Source organism: Malaya genurostris, chromosome 1, assembly GCF_030247185.1.
Source record: "Malaya genurostris strain Urasoe2022 chromosome 1, Malgen_1.1, whole genome shotgun sequence".
NCBI classification, from domain to species: domain Eukaryota; kingdom Metazoa; phylum Arthropoda; class Insecta; order Diptera; family Culicidae; genus Malaya; species Malaya genurostris.
The window spans coordinates 109477458-109496514 of record NC_080570.1 but is presented as its reverse complement, the minus strand read 5'-3'; the positions used below and the strand labels follow the sequence as shown (position 1 = coordinate 109496514).

General features: G+C 35.9%; 1 protein-coding gene across 25 annotated transcripts in view; it reads left to right on the top strand.

Annotated features, from left to right (window-relative positions):
- LOC131425391 (sex determination protein fruitless) overlaps positions 1-19057 on the top strand; it is a 761905-nt gene that overhangs the window by 732494 nt on the left and 10354 nt on the right. For 20 of the 25 annotated variants that reach the window (XM_058587242.1, XM_058587249.1, XM_058587241.1 and 17 more), the window contains one exon: positions 3280-7703. The exons of 3 other annotated variants lie outside the window; for them this stretch is intronic. In XM_058587242.1, coding sequence (XP_058443225.1) covers positions 3280-3845 — 566 coding nt within the window. In that variant the 3' untranslated portion in view covers positions 3846-7703. Of the gene's footprint in view, positions 1-3279; positions 7704-9160; positions 19011-19057 lie in introns of those variants that run through there. 2 more of the 25 variants (XM_058587257.1, XM_058587244.1) reach the window with 1 other exon arrangement.

Genomic DNA, 19057 nt, shown 5'->3' with positions numbered 1-19057 from the left:
GTCATATTGACTCAATTTCAAGTTAATACGGTTTACTTAATTTTAGCTTATTGAACGAAACTCTCGCTGTTGGGTGGTTTTGCTCTTTGTATTTTGACAACAATTGAAGGAGCGAATGAAAGGAAGTACTCAAAATTAAGTAAAAAGAAGTCAAATAATAGGTAGTTTTTATTTTCCGTGTACGGATCTACGGATGAATCACATGAAATCTACGGATTGTGCATTATTTTTACAGAAATCCCCAGATTTCGCATTATTTCTCTAGATATCATCGGGAAATTATTAAATGTTGTTACATTAGTTTCATAAATTTTTTGACATGTCCAGTTAGGAAAGTATTCATACATCCATTCGTAGATCTACGGATCTACGGATGAATTACATAAAATCTACGGATTTTGGATTATTTTTACAGAAATTCCCAGATTCCGGATTATTTCTCTGAATATCATCGTTAAATAATTAAATATTGTCACATTACTTTCATTATTTTTTTCTACATGTCCAGTTAGGAAAGTATTCATACATCTATTCGCCGCCGTTCACTCATTTCTAGAAGTTTGCCCTTATGGATTAGAGCTCCAAGCTGTTAATTTTAAGTAAATGTACGAGTATAAGTACACTTGATACTGAAACTACGAATTTGGCCACAGAGGAAAGTGGCATCACCGCTCACTAAGATGTCAGCTCATACCAGAGATGCCAGGTCTGCAGATTTATCTACAAATCTGCAGATTTCTCCTAAAGTACTGTAGATATTTTTGTTGCAGACTTATTTGCAATTTTTAAAAATCGAATTTCTTCGAGAACTTTCGTCAAAATTTACAGACTTTTGAAATGGCCTCACGTTTTTCACTATTTCGAAATCATATTTAAATTTGATCCAACTGCTGGATAACAACAAATACATGTCCTGAATCAATTCCAATTGGCCGGATTGGATACTTGTACGAAGAAACTGTTGAAACGGGTGACTATTTCCGGACCTACGGAGATAGAACAATGACAATGACCGATTGACTTCAAGTCAGTAAAATGCAGTTGGACCAGTTCAACACTTCGAGTGAATGAAATGTTTTCTGACAGTTTTCGAATTGGAATTCCTACTCTGATGTAACAACCGAATCTATCTGGTGCCCGATGATTGCGACCGGATTTTGGTTAAATTCATGTGCCTAATAAGTTTCACAGTTTTTGGAACTAGATAGGAATATATTCTGTGCGGCGCTGATAGCATAATCCTATTTGGAATTATCCGATTTGAAATTTGTTCAATTGGAATGTATGACAGTATCTGAATTGAAATGATTATTATGTTAACACTAGGCATCCAACTGAAGTAATGCTTCAATTTCGAACCGTATAAAGCTATTCCGAAAATCGGTAAATTCGGAGTCGCACAGGACCTCAACAATTTTCGTAAGATCGGGAACAAATCCATACATAGAAACAGTCGTGACATCCTATCAAGCGTCGATGATTAACGCCAGGCGGAAAAGGAGCAGTGGAGACCGGTTGAAATCGGAGTAATTATATAATCGAAATTGTCTCGCCTCGAGAGGGCGCAACTAGTCAGCATAACGACAACTGCGAACCAGTAGCGAACACCCCACATAACTTCAAAGGAAAGATGCACAGCAAAATTGCTCCGGGATAGTTTGATAAAGTTAGTTTGGTTTATGCATTCAATGAATAATTTAGTGATTATCCGGAGTGCAGCCGGAAAAGGGGTCGGACCGTCTATTGACTGTTTGCTCTGTCAGGAGACGGGTTTAAGCTTTTCTGCACCCAGAAAGTAAATTTACCTCGTAGTTTGTGTGCTAAGTGATTGTTTTCATCTCTCGGGAAACTGAGAGACGCAATTCCGATGACACTTTTGCTTGTTTTGAGAATGGGTGGAATGGTAGGGGTTAATTTATTTGCCACCATTATCTGACGAAGTTCACGGCGAGATGTTTGTTTGACTAACAGTATATCTATGCTCGATTAACGAAGAGAATATTACAACGTATTCGATGCTTCTTGGGCTAGCGCGATTAGAATCCGATAAGGATTTCAATCTGCTTTTGAGTTACAAATCTTGTATACGAAGGAAAACATTTACTTTTCGAAGTTGAAATTCACAATTGCACACTCCATACTCTTGTTATAATGTCACAATTTTGATTTTGACTACTCGATCTAACGTGACATTATCCTACCAAAATGTGTCTGCTTCCAGAATGAGTTTTTGTTATCTTTTACGTTCTATTTGATTTTGTATGTTACTTCAAAGCTTGTGTTAGTTCATGAAACAGAAAACTGAAAAATATCTAGATTCTTTAGTGTTGTATTATAAACATAGATCTTGTATACAAACAACCTAGTAATCAATATGAATACATATACCTTTTTATTTCTTAAAACAATACTAACAAGAGTACTGTGACTACACCTGGACCATATCCATTGAACAACGAAAGCAATATCAGATGTCGTTTTCAACTTAGAATCCCTTTAGTTGCAAATACACACTTCCCTGGCAGCCCAATCCCACCATATAGCTAAGTTGACCCATCCAGGATGGATGTTTTTCTATCATCCGGAACGCTTTGAAATACCTCACACCAAATAGGATATAGTATTTATAGAGCTCCACGAGCCAAATCCACCTCCTTTAGATGCGCTGAACATCCAATTATCCAACAGCACTACCCATTATTATAGTTCCATCATGCAGCAAATGCGTAATGTAAAGCAACCAAAACGCCCAGAGCCAACACATCTGTGTTTGTTTTTACCAACTTGTGAAGGTGCTGCTCCCTAATGCTAAAGAAATCAAAGAAATTAGAAAGTTTTGAGTTCCTAGTTGAGTTTCAATCTTTGTGTTTGATTATTAATCATTGTTTTCATTATTACTGGAAGTATTTAATGAGTGTTAGTGCATCCGAGTTCACCAAACAACCAAAAACAACATGCAACAACCCAAGTATTGATTACCGCCAAATGTTCAAAATATACGCAATTTCATTCCCAAGAAAAAAAAATCCTTCAACTTCAACCGAAACTAGTAAGCATTGAGCATAGTATAGTGATCGTTCTATTCACCATATATATATATATATATATATACTTATATATACAAAAGCTAAACAATCTAGTTGACGCCTAAACGACTTAAAAGTAGTAGTTGAAAAGCCCACCAAACTGCATATTTCTGTTTGTATCTGTTGTGCGTGTATGTGTGTGTGGTGAGGCGCACCGGTGACGCCAATTCTTGTGTGCCTGTGTGCTTTACAGGTGACCGAATGTTGCGCCTAGCGATGGCGTCCCGGCACCATCCCGGCCTGTTGCATCATGACCACGTAGTCGGTAATGGAAACTCGGGCAGTGCCGGAGTACCGTCTGGGCCTGGCAGTCTGATAGACCATCACCGATTGAACGGCATTAGCCAGCAGCAGCAGTCAACTTGTGCGTCGCTGGTCTCCAACACACCACCCAGTACCAGTTCTACCAACGGCGGCGGTGGCGGTGCTGGAGGACACTGCAGCGGGCTTCCCGGACCTGGTGGTGGTTCCAGCAATGAAAACAGCCGTTCGTCCAGTTCCACGCGTCGTGATCACAATATAGATTATTCTTCCTTGTTCATTCAGCTGACCGGGACCTTCCCGACGTTATACAGTTGCGTCAGTTGTCACAAAACGGTCTCGAATCGTTGGCACCACGCGAACATTCACCGACCGCAGAGTCACGAGTGCCCCGTGTGTGGCCAGAAGTTTACCCGCCGCGATAACATGAAAGCCCACTGCAAGGTCAAACATCCGGAGCTTAGGGACCGGTTCTACAATCACATCGTGCACATGTGATTAAACGCCGCCAGGAACAAACAGCGGCTTAGATGCAAGAAGAATGCTTTTATGTAAAGCGTGTCGATTTCATCTAGTCTTCTAGGTTTTAAGTCACCACTGGTGGACCCCCTCTTTCTCCGAGTATGTCAGTGAAAACTTTAGTTGGTGCATCGCTTAACGATGCATCACCATAAATCCCTTAGTAGTGCAACAGTAGAATTTGTTTGAGACTTCCATACGCGAACGGTATTTTAAGGGATGTAATGCAAACGACTAGAATTATTAGTATCGCAAGTAAGAAAAACATAAATGAAATATAAGAAATCTTTACTCTGTTTAAGAATTGAAGTTTACTCGGTTGAACGTTACTTCTAGACCTTATTTCGGTTATCTCCAATGTTTGCAATATTTGAACATAATCTAAGAAATAAATAACAATGTACACAGTAGGGTGATTAAAGTAGAATAATATATAGATATATTTTTTATATAGAAAACTATATTTATATAAAAACAAACAATACAAACAAACAAACAAAAAAAACAAATTGATAACGTATGAATCCTTGTAAAAAAATTCATTGGAGAGAGCAGGTTCAAGTAGTTATGTATGTAAGCACGCAATGAAACCTAGAACAAACTCATAGAAATCAAACAACTCTAACATTTTGAGGCATATGTTTGTTTCCAAATGATCGAACCCGTTTTCCCAACAATGTCGATGATAACTCACTTTGTGGCACGGTTTTAAAAGCCCAATTCGTTGTTTGTTTTGCTGTAGGACTTTTGCTCCATGAACTTGGATCTATTTTCAAAAACAGTCAAATTTAGTGAACTCACGAAAACCACCATTCGCTAGAGGAACTCTAAGCCTAGGGCTCATGGTTTTTGGGAGACAACGTATAAAAATAAAGTACTTTTATGTTTAAGGGTAATCTTTGGCTTACGTATTGTAGGTGTGGATTAATCCTGGTCACTGCGAACTCAATCTTGTTCTTCTTCTATGGAGACTCATATTATTCATTGTATTAGAATAAAAGAATAGAAAAAGTTTTGTATTTATTTAAAAAAAATCAGATCCAGTTACATCTGTTTCAACTAATCGTTAGTATATCATCTAGGCGTAATCTTATTCTTAAACTACAAATCACGAAAATCGATGATAATAGAACCTACAACTTTTTATCTAATATTGTGATTAGTTTCGCTGAGTTCATATTAGGTTTTGTGAGATGACGTCACAAATGCACTCGCAATGAATATAGTCTATGCTTGACAGTAAGTTTACATTCTCAAATGTAAACAAACTACTAATAGCTGTCCTCCTAGCTGTCTTGGTTATGTAAATTTCGTGTGAAATCTCATTCGTGAAATTAATTCGATTCCAGCAGTAGGCTGTGGAGGTGTAATCAAGAATTCATGTTCATTTCTTCGGATCTAGTTTTCATTGAGTCAATTCATCTTTATTAGAGCTGCAAATTGTCAGTCATGTCAAATGACCTTGACAGACTGACTAAAATCATCGTCAATTGTAATCGGTACGGCCAAAGTGTTTGTCAAATGAGATACTCGATAGTTCTATGACCAAGTAGAAGTATACTCAGTCAAAGACAGACGACTTTTTTGTTATCTCTCTCATTCTTCTGTTCCCTGTTGAAGTAAAAAATTCCATGAGAGTACTAACATAGACATAAATTGATAAAGTTAATTGTTCTTTGCAAAAAGTCATCGAACTTCGGAGTTTATTGGTGTAAATGAATTTAATTCAATGTTCATGCTGCTTGATTAATATTTAGTCACATCATAATCAAGCAGTGACAGGAGAAATGAAGATAATATCAATCGCATCGGCAATCAATGAGCGTCCTGGTGAGTGTAATATCAAGAGAATTTAAGCTATGACAGATCGGCTCTCAGACACTCAATATATGATGATTGGTAGAGCCTGATTGACAGCAGTGCAGTGACATAAGCTTTCCAATCTTCGTCGTGCAAAGTTGCTAGTTGATAGTGACATTTAGCAGCTCAGATCTTTATCTTTCAGATATGAACGATACATAGCCACAATTTTAAAAACTTCACTCGACTCTGCTTTGGAAAAATTCAATCAGCAGTGCAGTTATTGATTGGCAAAATTACAGCCCGGGAAATTGTGATTTGGTTTCCGGTCAAGTTGCAATGATAACTATTACCATTCTACTACCACGAGTACTTTCGAATTTAAATTGTTCCGAGTCTTTTCTTTCATTCGCTGTTTACATTGATGTCAAAACAACGGATTGACGATTCGATGCATAGGGCACTGGTCTTACAAGCCATTTGATGTACACTCTTAGGAAAAACGAAATTTACGCTTGGTGAATAAAACGCACGAATATAATCGGGATTTCCTAGTTTCAACGAGTCATTTTATATCTTCTGGGACCGACGTATTCGAACGTCAAAAATGTCGAATTTTTACAGTTTATCTAACTCATATTCATTGCATTCTGACACATTTGTAAGTTTACACGTCTGCTTGAAAGGCTAAGTATGTTTGACACATACTTAAATCATTTTGGTCAAATTCAATCGTTTTACAAATTACGAACTTGGATTTGCGTCACCTGAAAATTTTATAAGTTTTTACCATCGAACACGATTAGCAAACCAATTTTCAAATGTATATGAAATTTTATGTCGGAATGTTGTTTCTAAAATCGAAACAAATAGAAAAAGCATAGCAAAATCATTATATTATATTATTCCGAAGTGGAACATGAGCTTTCTGTGACTGCGGTCTAAAGACGAAACCGATGCTAAATTTTAGAAAATCATCAAACCATTGCCAATACACAATCGATCATTCTGTTGAAGTTCTCATTGGGTAATGGTACAATTCTAGTATTGACAAGAAATATTCAAAGAAACAAAACAAGTACAAAAATTTGATCACCCTAATTGTATCCCACAATCATAATTTGAACTAATAAAAATGTGGGTATAATTGAATTATCGACGTTCTAGAATCACGTTTCTCTACACAGAAAAAAAAAATGAAATTTACACGTCATGTAAATCAATAATACTATGAAACAAAAATCAGTTGAATCGACAATTAGATGAGAACCATCATTGATGTAGAACTAAATTAGAATGCATTGTTGTTTTCAATGAATGAGAGTATATTTTTAAATTAACACTTAGTTTTGATTTTAGAGTATCTTGAAGATGAAAGAACTGTAAAGTAATTTTAGATTCAATTTCCTGCTTCAAATATATGCTTGGAAATAGACTGAAAATTACAAAATATTTTTACCTGTCGTGCCACAATGACCATCAATATTTTCTGTTCCTTTATTGCTCAACAAAATAGTGATTGAGTTCGCATAAGCCAGGATTCATTTTAACGCGTTCTTGATATCACCACCCGTTAAGAAAAAATTGAGTTTTTGGGGAATTGCATTATAACTACAGTAGACTGATTTAAAAATGTATAAGCATATACGATGACCTCTTTCGCAATGAAAAAGAGTCGGATTATTTCTTCTCAGTTTGTTTACTTTTATTTGAATTTTATTTTGTTCGATTTTAAATCGTCGATAATGAAAGCATGGCTGTATCAACCTCAATATAAATCAACACCTCGATGTTGTACTGTATTCTACCATGATTACACGTGAAATTAAAATTGACTCATATTCTGATTTATCGTTGTTGTTGTCCCTTGATTTTTATTCTCTTTGGTTATACCCGATACTGATGTCTCTTTCGCCCGCCAAAAAAACAGACACTCTCTTTCTTCATACCCACACCCGCTGTCTCTCGCTGTTCGTTGATCTTTGTTGTGTATGAAACAGGATGCATTCTTTTTCTACACGGAAAATAATACCGCCACCAATGTCATCAATTTGTCAACCCGTCAATGATTAATCGCCAACAACAAAATGGTTGTTTGTCTCGCACTTTGTCAGCCTTGACTGTGCCCTCTATATATATATATATATATATATATATATATATATATATATATATATATATATATATATATATATATATATATATATATATATATATATATATATATATATATATATATATATATATATATATCTCTGTTGTTCCCTATTTATCATGGAATCCATTCACATTCGACGAACCGCAATCAACAATAGTGCGCTTTCAAGTTCCACTCGACCAGTGTTTAGTGATGTGTATTCTTACCTCCAAAGCAATGCTGAAGAATCATAATTTTAATCTATATCTCTGCGAAAATAAAAAAAAAATGTCGGATCATTCTAAGTGTTTCTCTGCTAGCCTGTTTTATAAATTTCGCTGTGTAAATAATATTTTTAACACTAATAATATGAATGTGTACTTTGCTTTTAACAACGTGTAAACCAGTGTTTCAGTTATGACTCTACTTCGTTATCGTATTTTGACACAAGTTTTGTTTGTTGAGAAGCGAATTGAGCGTGTGCCTCATAAGCGATTGTTTTTCTGTAACTATATTTTTTTATTCGAAATATTAATCGTTGATTGAAACTTTTTGCGTTGGTGCTGGTTGGTGATTTTTTTTATTTATCTATACAAACAAATGCTAAGCAAATGATTATTCATCTTTCTCTCTCATACACACATTTACTAAATAAGCAAAGTAATTTTGAAGCAAAATTAAAGGTGTTATTGTTCTTTGAGCCCACTTATTGTACTTTCATTGGAGTTACGTTGTTTCCGAATAGGTGTATTATTCAAATTTTACTTTCTATACCTCGCAAAACGGTGCCCAAATCTTATACATATATTTCTATCTTGTTTAAGTGTATTTTATACGTAATTGGATTCTCTTCTTTGTATCTAATCTGTCAAAACAATTGTACTTATAACCTCCGCCTCCGCTGCAAATGCAAAATAAACCACAGTTCAGCGAAATAATCTAAAACTAAACCTGTATTAAAACCGCGACATAAAAGAGCAATACCTAACTGTTTATATATATATATATATATATATATATTTTTGTACAGTTTTGGTTGATTTCATTCTTCCGTTTCTTCTTTCACTTATTTCTGTTCATTGCGTTTGTTTTTATATGTTTTCTTCTGTCCCATTCATGTTTATTTTTGCAGTTTACTTTTATGTTCCTTACTATTTTTCGTTTATTTGTTTGTTTGTTGTCTTCCTTCGTTTCCTTTTTATTTTCATTCTAGTCAAATAGTACAATACACAGGTGCTCAGAAAAAAAATACGAATCAATACTTAAGCATAAAACAAAAACAAATCGAACAACGTGTGACATTCTTCTCTCTCTGTTTTTGCTGTCCCCGTCTCTTTGTGTGTTATCTTTCCCACAGGTTCGAAGGCCTGGCATATGCGGCTGACCTTTGAACGTCTATCTGGTGGCTGTAATCTGCATCGCTGCAAACTGTGCGGTAAAGTGGTGACGCACATACGCAACCACTATCACGTGCACTTTCCGGGCCGATTCGAGTGTCCGCTGTGCCGGGCGACATACACCAGAAGTGACAACCTGCGTACACACTGCAAGTTTAAGCATCCGATGTTCAATCCGGACACGCGAAAATTTGATAACATGATGTCTCCAGCAATGGCGTCGCAGGCTGCCGCAGCGGCTGCTGCGATCTCGGCGGCTGCGGCAGCGGCCAACAGTTTCAAGTCAGACTTTTCGGCAGCAGCCGCCGTGGCGAATAGTTTCAAATCTGAGCTGAACGCAGCAGCTGCTGCAGCGGCGGCGAATGCAAACTACGGGCTGAATCCATTCAAAGCCGATTTCCCCATTCCGAATGCAACGGCTGCGGCGGCCGTAGCGGCTGCAGCAGCTGCATCTGCCGCGTCCTCGTCTCCCGGTCTGAACTCACAAAGTGGAACATCCGACTGATATAGAAAACATTGGCCGCCTACCTACGGCCAATCTCACACTAGCAGAGGCAGTAGTGCCGAGTATGGCTACTACCAACAGCATCAGCAGTATCCATCACAACAGTACAGTAGACGTCACAGTAGTAATAACATCCATTATGCTAGTGTTAGCAGCGTAGAAATAGATAGTTCCTCTGCAGTAGTCACCAACCAATATACCGACATGGTAGCAACAACCAATGTACCTGTTAGTGATCGAGCGGTTTCCGCACGATCATCCACCATGCTGGCGGCTAGCATTTCACCGTCTTATTTGGATAGTCTTCGCAGCGAAGATAGCACCAGACTCAGCGGCAACTGGAAGAATCTCGAGAACGGTCATAGTCTCTACGGTAGACGTAGCAGTAGCGTTGGGAATCTTTACACTAATAGCATTAGCAGCGGCGGCGGCGACGATTTCTACGACCATCGCGAAGACGACAACAGCCGTCGGAAGAAACGTTCAGCTGATGGTCATACCGAGGGCGGCTGTTCGACACCGATGGTAGTTCGTTCTCGGCAATCCGCTGCTTCCCCTCGTGGAACAGCGGTGGAACAGGAGGAGATGCGATAGCCTGCCAAACTGTCAAACGTATCGGTCACGCAAAAGGCGAATCGGATTTATGAGTTGTCTTTCTTTCGGGAAGAACAATTGATACAGCCACACTAAATATTACATTTGTTAATTTTTTAACAGAGGCCTTGCTTGTTTTGTAATTTTACTTTAGTGTATATTTTCGTTTATTTTTGTTGCATTTAAAAGGATTTTATATTCACACAATTTAAAAAAAAACTATAATTTTTGTTATCGTAGATCAAATTTTCTCATCTAAAAATTATGATATCGTTTACCAGCAAGCTTAGTCGTTTTAATTGTACCAAATATTGGTAATTATTTCGAAAAAAAGATATATATTACAACTGTGCCACAGGGTGTCGTTAGCCAAATTCTGGGCTCATTTAACGGAGTCAGAACATTTTCCGATATGTGTGCTCAACAACCATAAAATATTATTCTACAACCGATTAGCAGTGATGCTAATCAAACCGAAAGCCGCGTACGATATTGGACACATGATTTGTATACAACTATACTAGAACCATTTACAATAATCGGAGTAAAACATCCAACAGAACATATTATCAGTAGTGAACCCACTTAGAAGCTGCCAACATAGAACTAGCACTTATTTTACTTTCATTAGTTACAAGTAGTTTTCAATATAGTTTTGCGTTTACCTTCTTCGATATTGTTTGTCAGGCTAGGAAAACTAATGAGGTAATAGTTTGTAGACCTACACAACCGAAAACCAGCGTATCGTATCTTTAAACTACAAGCAAATGTTCCAAATATCACAGAATTAGGGTAGCCATTCACATATTTTTAGTTAAAAATCTTCACTCGTATCTACCACTTTATTGGAAGTTAACCGTACTCCCCATCTTCAATATATGAAACAATCGTACCTCTATTTATTGATTACTCGGACAACAATGGCCACCGTAAATCTTTACTTTGACCCTAAGAAACAACCTCGTAGCAATATGAGTTAGAATCAAAAATACTGATTGACTCAAACTAATGCTACTTTAAAGGATTGGATGAAAAAAATCAAGGTACGGTTGCCGTTGTTAGTACTTATATGACATACTCCACATCGATCGAAATATATGGTTTTCTTCGAGCGTCCTACAATTTTTTTCAAATCTGTCCGTGCAAAGAAGGGTTTGTTCTGTGATTTTTGTATATTGTTAAGGGTAAATTCAACCGCAAAAACTGTCAGAAGTCTCCTGAGAAAAATAAGATTTCCAGTTAACCTCATTTTTAAAAGATTCTCTAATTCCCATGTAGACTGGCAACAATTATACACGATTATGAAAAACTTTTACTAGGATAACTGGTAAATGAGGGCACAATTCTGGGAGCTTCCTTGAAATAAAAAATCATCCTTTATAAAAATAGGAACCGAATCGAATGATCTTGAAACACTGCTTGTCACATTAGAGTCGTGTGAAATTTTACGTAGTTGAAATCGACATCAAATTTTATTATGGCTCTTTTAATCTCAATTTAATTTCTATTATGTTTTATCACGTGTTTCTGTCAAACAATGTACAAACAGAATTCGGCTCGAAACATTGTTTAATTTCCGTTTGATCAGGCTCTGAAGTCGACAACTTGGAAGATCGTTTAGTTAAGCAACAGCGAAATCGTAAATGATAATTTATACTTAATACTAAGCATATCAAAATTCAAGTTATTCGTTTCACTTCAACAATTTATTCCGGAATTATTATTACGTAATCTAAATCAATTTATGACAAGTTTTTTTCAAACTATATATTCCTTCTGGTTGACATGATCTTACTTGCTATGATCACGGGAACGGCAAAACCGTCTGGTGTAAGGGTCACTTTAAGCTATATTGCCAGTATGCTTTGGTCTGTTTGTAAACTTTTGGATCAGGTCAATCATTGACTAACGATAGAAGTCGAGACTCTCGAAAACTGAAAATTCTTGATACAATTCGTTTTTGAATGTGACCTATTAAAACATTTTGCCATGAATACATTTCTTCTTGCCAGAAGAGTGTTAAAGCTTACGAATTGTTGTTTCAATATCAAAACAAAAATCATAGAAACGAACCTAAGTTTAAATTGTATCGGGAGGTTTTCGGAAAATGTAGGTCTCATGTTGAAAACGACGTATTTTTTTAGCGATGATCGGAGTTACATGTCTCATGTTTTGGAACTAGGGAACTGTTTGGTAGGGACAGAAGAGTGCTACCTAACTTATGTATTCTTGAAACATGGTTTGTTTGAATTCCAACGCAATTTAGTCTTCTGTAAATGTATCAGACTTAAATCGATCACTTTTAAATCTCATTTGCTAATTGATCCTGCACAATTTATCCTATATTGTGCTAGAAGTGCATTTCTGTCTCTTATCTAACAACAGTCTATTTCACCATAGTAATTAGTATAACTAAACCAGTAAGCATTTAGACAACGTAGTTTTCCTTGGGTTCTTGTTTGCTACGATAAACAATTGGTCGGTCATATATTTTGCACTGTAGACGTGGTAAACGCTTACAAGTAAGCTACAAACAGGGTAAAAATAATCAAGGTCATAAAAGTAATCACGGACAGCCAGATCCGTCGATACCAATTGATTTACGCTGTCGACATTAGTGTAGTAGTTGGCATAGAGATTAGAGCAATACAATACAAGCTAGAGGAATGCTAGAATTTCAAATTCACGGAAAGGTGGGCTGAATGTCAGAATTCCCTGCCACCCCCTGTCATAACTATGCAGTTATTTGCACAAAATTTAGGAAGAACTTCGCCGAACAGTTAGTAAACGAAATGTTGCTCAACCGATATTTAACCGTTTTTGGAAATTAGCAGTTTTCGATAGATTGTTTATTGGTTGTGTTCAACAAGCGAGTAAACGGTGTCACAATTTTTTGGAGTTACATTTGTATCCAGAGTCAGTAAACGAGTAACAACAAACAACCTCCATCTGCAATATAATTGACATTGCAGCGCGGGCATGCTAGAATTTTAAGGAGTCAAATGTTGCGACCAGCAAGTGTCACTGATAGGGAACGTTATACAGTTGTAATAATTTATTCATTATTTATAGTTACACGAGTAATTCGATTCTAGACAAAAAAAATGCAGTGAACGTTAGTTTGTTTCGTTTCTAAAAAAAATCACAGTTCGTTTATATTGCAAGCAGAAAGAGAAAGTTAAAGGTTTGACTCTAAGTTTAGCAGCTGAATAACACAAGTAAAATGCGTAAAGGTAATATATTTATATTTATAACAAAAGTGAAAAAAAAAATATGGAAAAGCAAATATTTATAAATAACATAGAAAAATATTTACTACAAACTGAGCTGAGGTAAACAAAATCAAAGATGAAACATAAAACTTTTTTGGCGTATGAAAACAATGTTTGTAAATAGTCGTATAAGGACTATGTGAAGTACACTAGCTAAATATATTAATATGAAATACATTCTACTGCCGCCAGAATAAGCGAAACTAAACAAAACAAAACAAATATACAGCGGAACCATTCCCATAGTTGTTGACCGTATAACAGAAACGAAACCAGTCAAGAAAGGCCAGATAAGACGAAATAAAAGAAGGCATTTACAGAGCTGCATACTCAACTAGACGTAACTTGACACGCTCACGCAAGCATTCAGTCGTTAAGGATTAACATGTAAACAGTAGGTGTATAGCAGACAACCTGATTATTTTTACTAACAACGTGCAATATGATATAATTACCAATTTTAGCTTCATTTTAAAAAGCGTCAGCATTGTGTTACACGTAATTGTTAAGTTTGTTTAAGTTTTTTTCTCTAGTTGTTCAAAAGACGCAACACTCTTAATTTCTCTAACTTATTATCGACACGAAACATGAGAAACCTAACTTTGTGTGAATACTACCTCATTTAAACGGCTGTCAAATCGTACTATTGTAAATAATTATATTCCTATTAGGTTTATACAATGTTTGTTTTTCCTTTGTTCAATTACTTCGTCAAAGATCTGTTTTCTTTGATTTTCTTTTAAATGTTAGAAGTTTGTTATCGTGTATAGTCCTGCCACCTATCGACAGATATGTGTACTTCCATACGCTAAAAACATACACACATACACACTCCCGAAATATTTTTGTAGAGTAGATAACAGTAATAGAAACAATATCACCATCAAGGTGGTGCGTGCACAGAGCTTGGCAGTATAATGTATTTCATTATCACATTTTTGAAAAAACGATAAACAAAAACACGTAGCCACATAAGTGAGAATAAATCAAATAAAATCAATGTGCAACTTATTGACAGGCGAGAGGCGAATCTTGTTCCCCACTGCAGGCAGAATATATGTATGTGTTTTCTGCTGTATGCCAACTTAGTCCGAGAGATCACGAATCTTCTTGAAAAGATGACACCCACACAGACGAGAACTGCCATCAGCGGGTTGGAATTGGATTGATCGGGTACTACTTAAATATTAGTAGCAGTAATGCGGTTTTTTTTCTATCGTCACCACAGTTATGTGAGGTTATGTTTTTGACAATAAAATAGGACTGTTTAAGCCCTCGTACAGCAACTTGATTCAAAAATGTAATTCCTAACCAGAGGTGCCAGGTAAAAATTTCAAATATCTTCAGACAGGGTTGCAAAAATCTATATATCCTAACAAAAAAGTGCAGTCAGCAAGTATGTCTTGCTGCCAGAAATTTTTCTATAAAGTATGATACGCTAAACTGACCTGACGAGCAAAAAAAAGTCGCCACAATTTCACAAGTCTGCAGATCTGGCATCTCTGTTCCTAACAAATGAATACAAACTCATACACGCTGACAATGAAATAGCAAACGTTTGGAAATATCAAAACAGTGACAACAACAAGCACATTGTTGGTTTTATTCAGAATCACATAAAATATTAACCCTACAGTTATGCATCTATACCGTTTTTTTTTTCAAATCAATCGAAAATCTGAGACTAAATGTTTCATACATTCAAAATCAAGTGTTGCGTTTGAATCCATAACGATTAGAATACATTTCAAATTGATTTCGAAATAGTGTAGCGACTTTCTACAGTCAAAGTGTGCAAATTTATAACATCGTTATTCTGATAATAAACTGTTTCAGCAGAAAATTTTCTTTTCCTGACCTCAACATTATCCCACATACCAAGTTTAGCATGAATTTTCATTCAAAATTTAATATAGAATTCAGTAAGCAGACCTAATTCCGGATCAAAGTAGACTGTTGTGCAGCATCCGATTCTGAATGTAAGATTGCCTCCAGACGATTGATTCGGAGTCTGAGTGAGAAATCGCGCACTGAATTAACGCAACGTGTTTTCTTTTTTATCACTTTCAGTACAATTCTAATGAACTTTATAATAGAATGCTTAACCTTAAAATGATATTATCCACATTTGGATAGGTAGCAAAACGTTGCTATTTACAAGTAACTAGTAAAATGGCCTACCTTGTTTTGAATCGGCCAACTCTCTAGATTAAGTGCCCTGAAATGGCGTACGTCACTGCTAATCGGGTTGAACGTAATAAAAAGATGATCAGTCGAGTTAAAATTCATGGCTCAGTTCGTCTGCTCGAAAATATTGAAATGGATGGCTTTTGTTGTTTTTGTTTTCATTGTTTATTAGTAATTTCTAAATTTCTTTTCCACTAGTGTCGAAAAAATCAAATACGAATACAGCAATTTAGTTTGGCACCAACAGAGCAAATAAAAGCAATATCAAATCAGAGTTCCAGAATCAAAACATTTGTTTTGGAAAACCCAGCTTAGTTTTATCCCGGTTTTGCATGCAGTTATTTGCCCCGTTCTTGCAAGAAAAAATATGCTCTATCCAGTTTAAGCATTTAAGAAATACATAAACGAGTTTGCTAAACTATGTGGCACTCAGCCGTTTAAATAATGTCATGCTAAACAGTCATAAATGCTAAATTAAATAACTTTTTAATATTTTAAAAGAATAGCAGAAAATATTAGCATTTTTTAATTATATTTTGTTATAAACACATAGAACAGACATCCAAGTAAAGATTTCAATGTGTGTATAGAAAATTTAATGGTTGTTTTAAAAAGCAATCATAAAGTAGCAATTCTCCTGTAGAGTCGCTTCGAACAGCAGCTCAGCAGTCGCTTATGGGTTCGAGCTTCCAAACAATGATAAATAATCAATGCAAAGTCGTACGCAACTGATTTTTTCACGGATTTTCATTTGTATGCTTTACACAGTTTTTTTTTAAAGTTCGTACTAGCTTGTATGTCTGTTCTCTGTGTTATAAAATTGTTACTGCTTGTTGGTCGGGTACTCACCTTCTTTTAAAAACGTTTCATTCACTCTAATACACACCTGACTGTTTTTGGTCATTTTCAAAGAAATGGCTTCGAAACACATGAAGTGTTTAGGTTAAAGTTTTATTTTTGGTGTACTGTTTTTCTAAAGAGTGAACTGAATTGATCAAGCTACATTTTCTCTGGTTTAATAATTGAACACATTTCGAGCATATGAATGCTGAGAAAATAGAACTCAAGTAAATAACTTTGACAGCCAACAGAGACTAAGGCCACAGACTAACAGACAGGACACTCAAATTAGATTCTTCAATCATTTTAACGGTCATTTCGAATATTCCTTTATTCGGGACAGTACTCACATGTGTCATGATGGCGCCACGTTACCTTATCAAAAACATCCTGTCTGTCATCTAGACTGTGTTTATTTTTTTCATTTACCAACAGAGTTGCCATTCATACAGAATTCATACCTGTAATGTATTGATTTGTATACTTCCATGCGAATTTCATGCAGGATACATATTGCCAAAACTAAATACATAATTGTGCCTACTTCTCATCCTCTTACGCAATACAAAATCGAACCCGTTTTGTTACAATATTTACTTGCTTCTGGTCTGCCGTCACTTAATTTCGGGTGAAAACTACCAACACAATAAATAATAGTCTAGATGAACAACGTTGAGTCAAATAAATGGTTACCTTAAAACATCGCGAAAAAGTTAAATATATTATCAACGTATTCCAATAATTTATAGTGACGATTCATTTTCCAATATTTTGATGAAATCAGGCATCCCTGCAAGCAGCTGATCGGTGTTGACAAACGAGGGGAAACCAACTAGTAAAAAAAACTTTTACATAACACAAGGGGTGTACAGATAGTAAATAGTTCGCGCAGTACAATATAGATGGAACTAGTGCATCACGAAAAATTATTTTCATAAGAATTTACTCATACTGTCATGTCTGTTAGTCTGTGCTAAGGCTGTGAACCATTTCGCGGTTAATTTTAACTTTTGGTTTAAATCTGATACTCGAACGGTTATTTATAATTCAAAAATAACCCTGCTTGAGAGCATGGTTATTTTTGACAGATCGATGATTATTTTCCGACACTGAAAACAATCTTGCAATGCAAATTCTAATTCTAATTCTTTAGTTAAAATTATTTCCAGTGGCAAATAAATCCAAAAAACTTTCCGTCCGTCAAATTTTGAAATGGGCTGCAGTTTTAGTTAAATTTAACTACTTGACACAAAATAACCACTCAAGTGTCAAATTTCAACCAAACGTTAAAATTAACCGCGAAATGGTTCACAGCCTAAGTTGATCATCTGATATGATTTTCAAAGTACTGAGCGGAAATATATATGTAGACCATGTTCGATGTACGTTGCTACCATGTCTGTGAGTTTTAGTGTGGCTAAAGCAAGATCAGAGTGGCGAAATGGTAGCGCGTATGCACGGAATGCATAAGAACGCAGGTTCGAGTCCTGTCTCTGAGCGCATCTTTTGCCAAAAATTCATCTTTTCTGTTAGTTTTTCTTTCACTTGGCTTCTCCAATATATATTTCCGCTCAGTCATTGCAAAAACTGAACTTAGTCATGGCGGCTTTACGTCAAACTAAAAATTAATAAATTATTAAAAAGTTGTTTATTAATTAATTTATTGATATTGAAAGTTAGCTGTGCAGGCTACAATGAATGACACGTGTCAATTTTTACATTTTACACCTACCCAGTTGGTAACCCAAAAATACTATGTCGCTTACTGCATCAAAACCTTCACGAGAAAGACAAACAAGCGTCATGAGCTTTTATTTTTAATACTCGTTGACCAACCATTTTAGAAAACTAGAATTTTGAATGATGAAAACTAAAACTCATACTCACGAAAATCTTGTCACAAATTGCTGATGATATTTTCGATAGCATGATGAAAAAAAAGTTGTTGGGTTAAGTACAACAAGAGATACTCACGATTAAGTTCTACATATTCTTGTGCAGAATAAATTTTGAAAAGGTAAAGTAAAGACGGTCACGACAAAAACAGTGTTATTGTAAGCAAAGAATCGCATCGCTTTTGTCTGTAAATATTCCGCTCAGACAAAACAATGCGTATTTATGCAGTGTTTTTTAAAATAAACTTCGAAAAATCCTCATGAATATAAAATATTAATATTCATATTGAGCTAATAAATGTGGTACTTTGCTCGTATGGGTCAGTATTTAAGCTGGCACTGCACCAGCTAATACTCAATGCAACCATTCCAGAACGATTCGGAATTTATTGATCGCCAATTCCACCGATCCGCTATCGCTATTCTTGACTGCCAGACATCAAACAAGATTCGATCCAAGTAGCACACATGCACGCAACAAAAAGGGACGAAAGAGTAAATTTGGAATGCACGCCACTTACGTACTATTAGAGGAAATTTGATTGAAGAGATGATGGTGCTAAA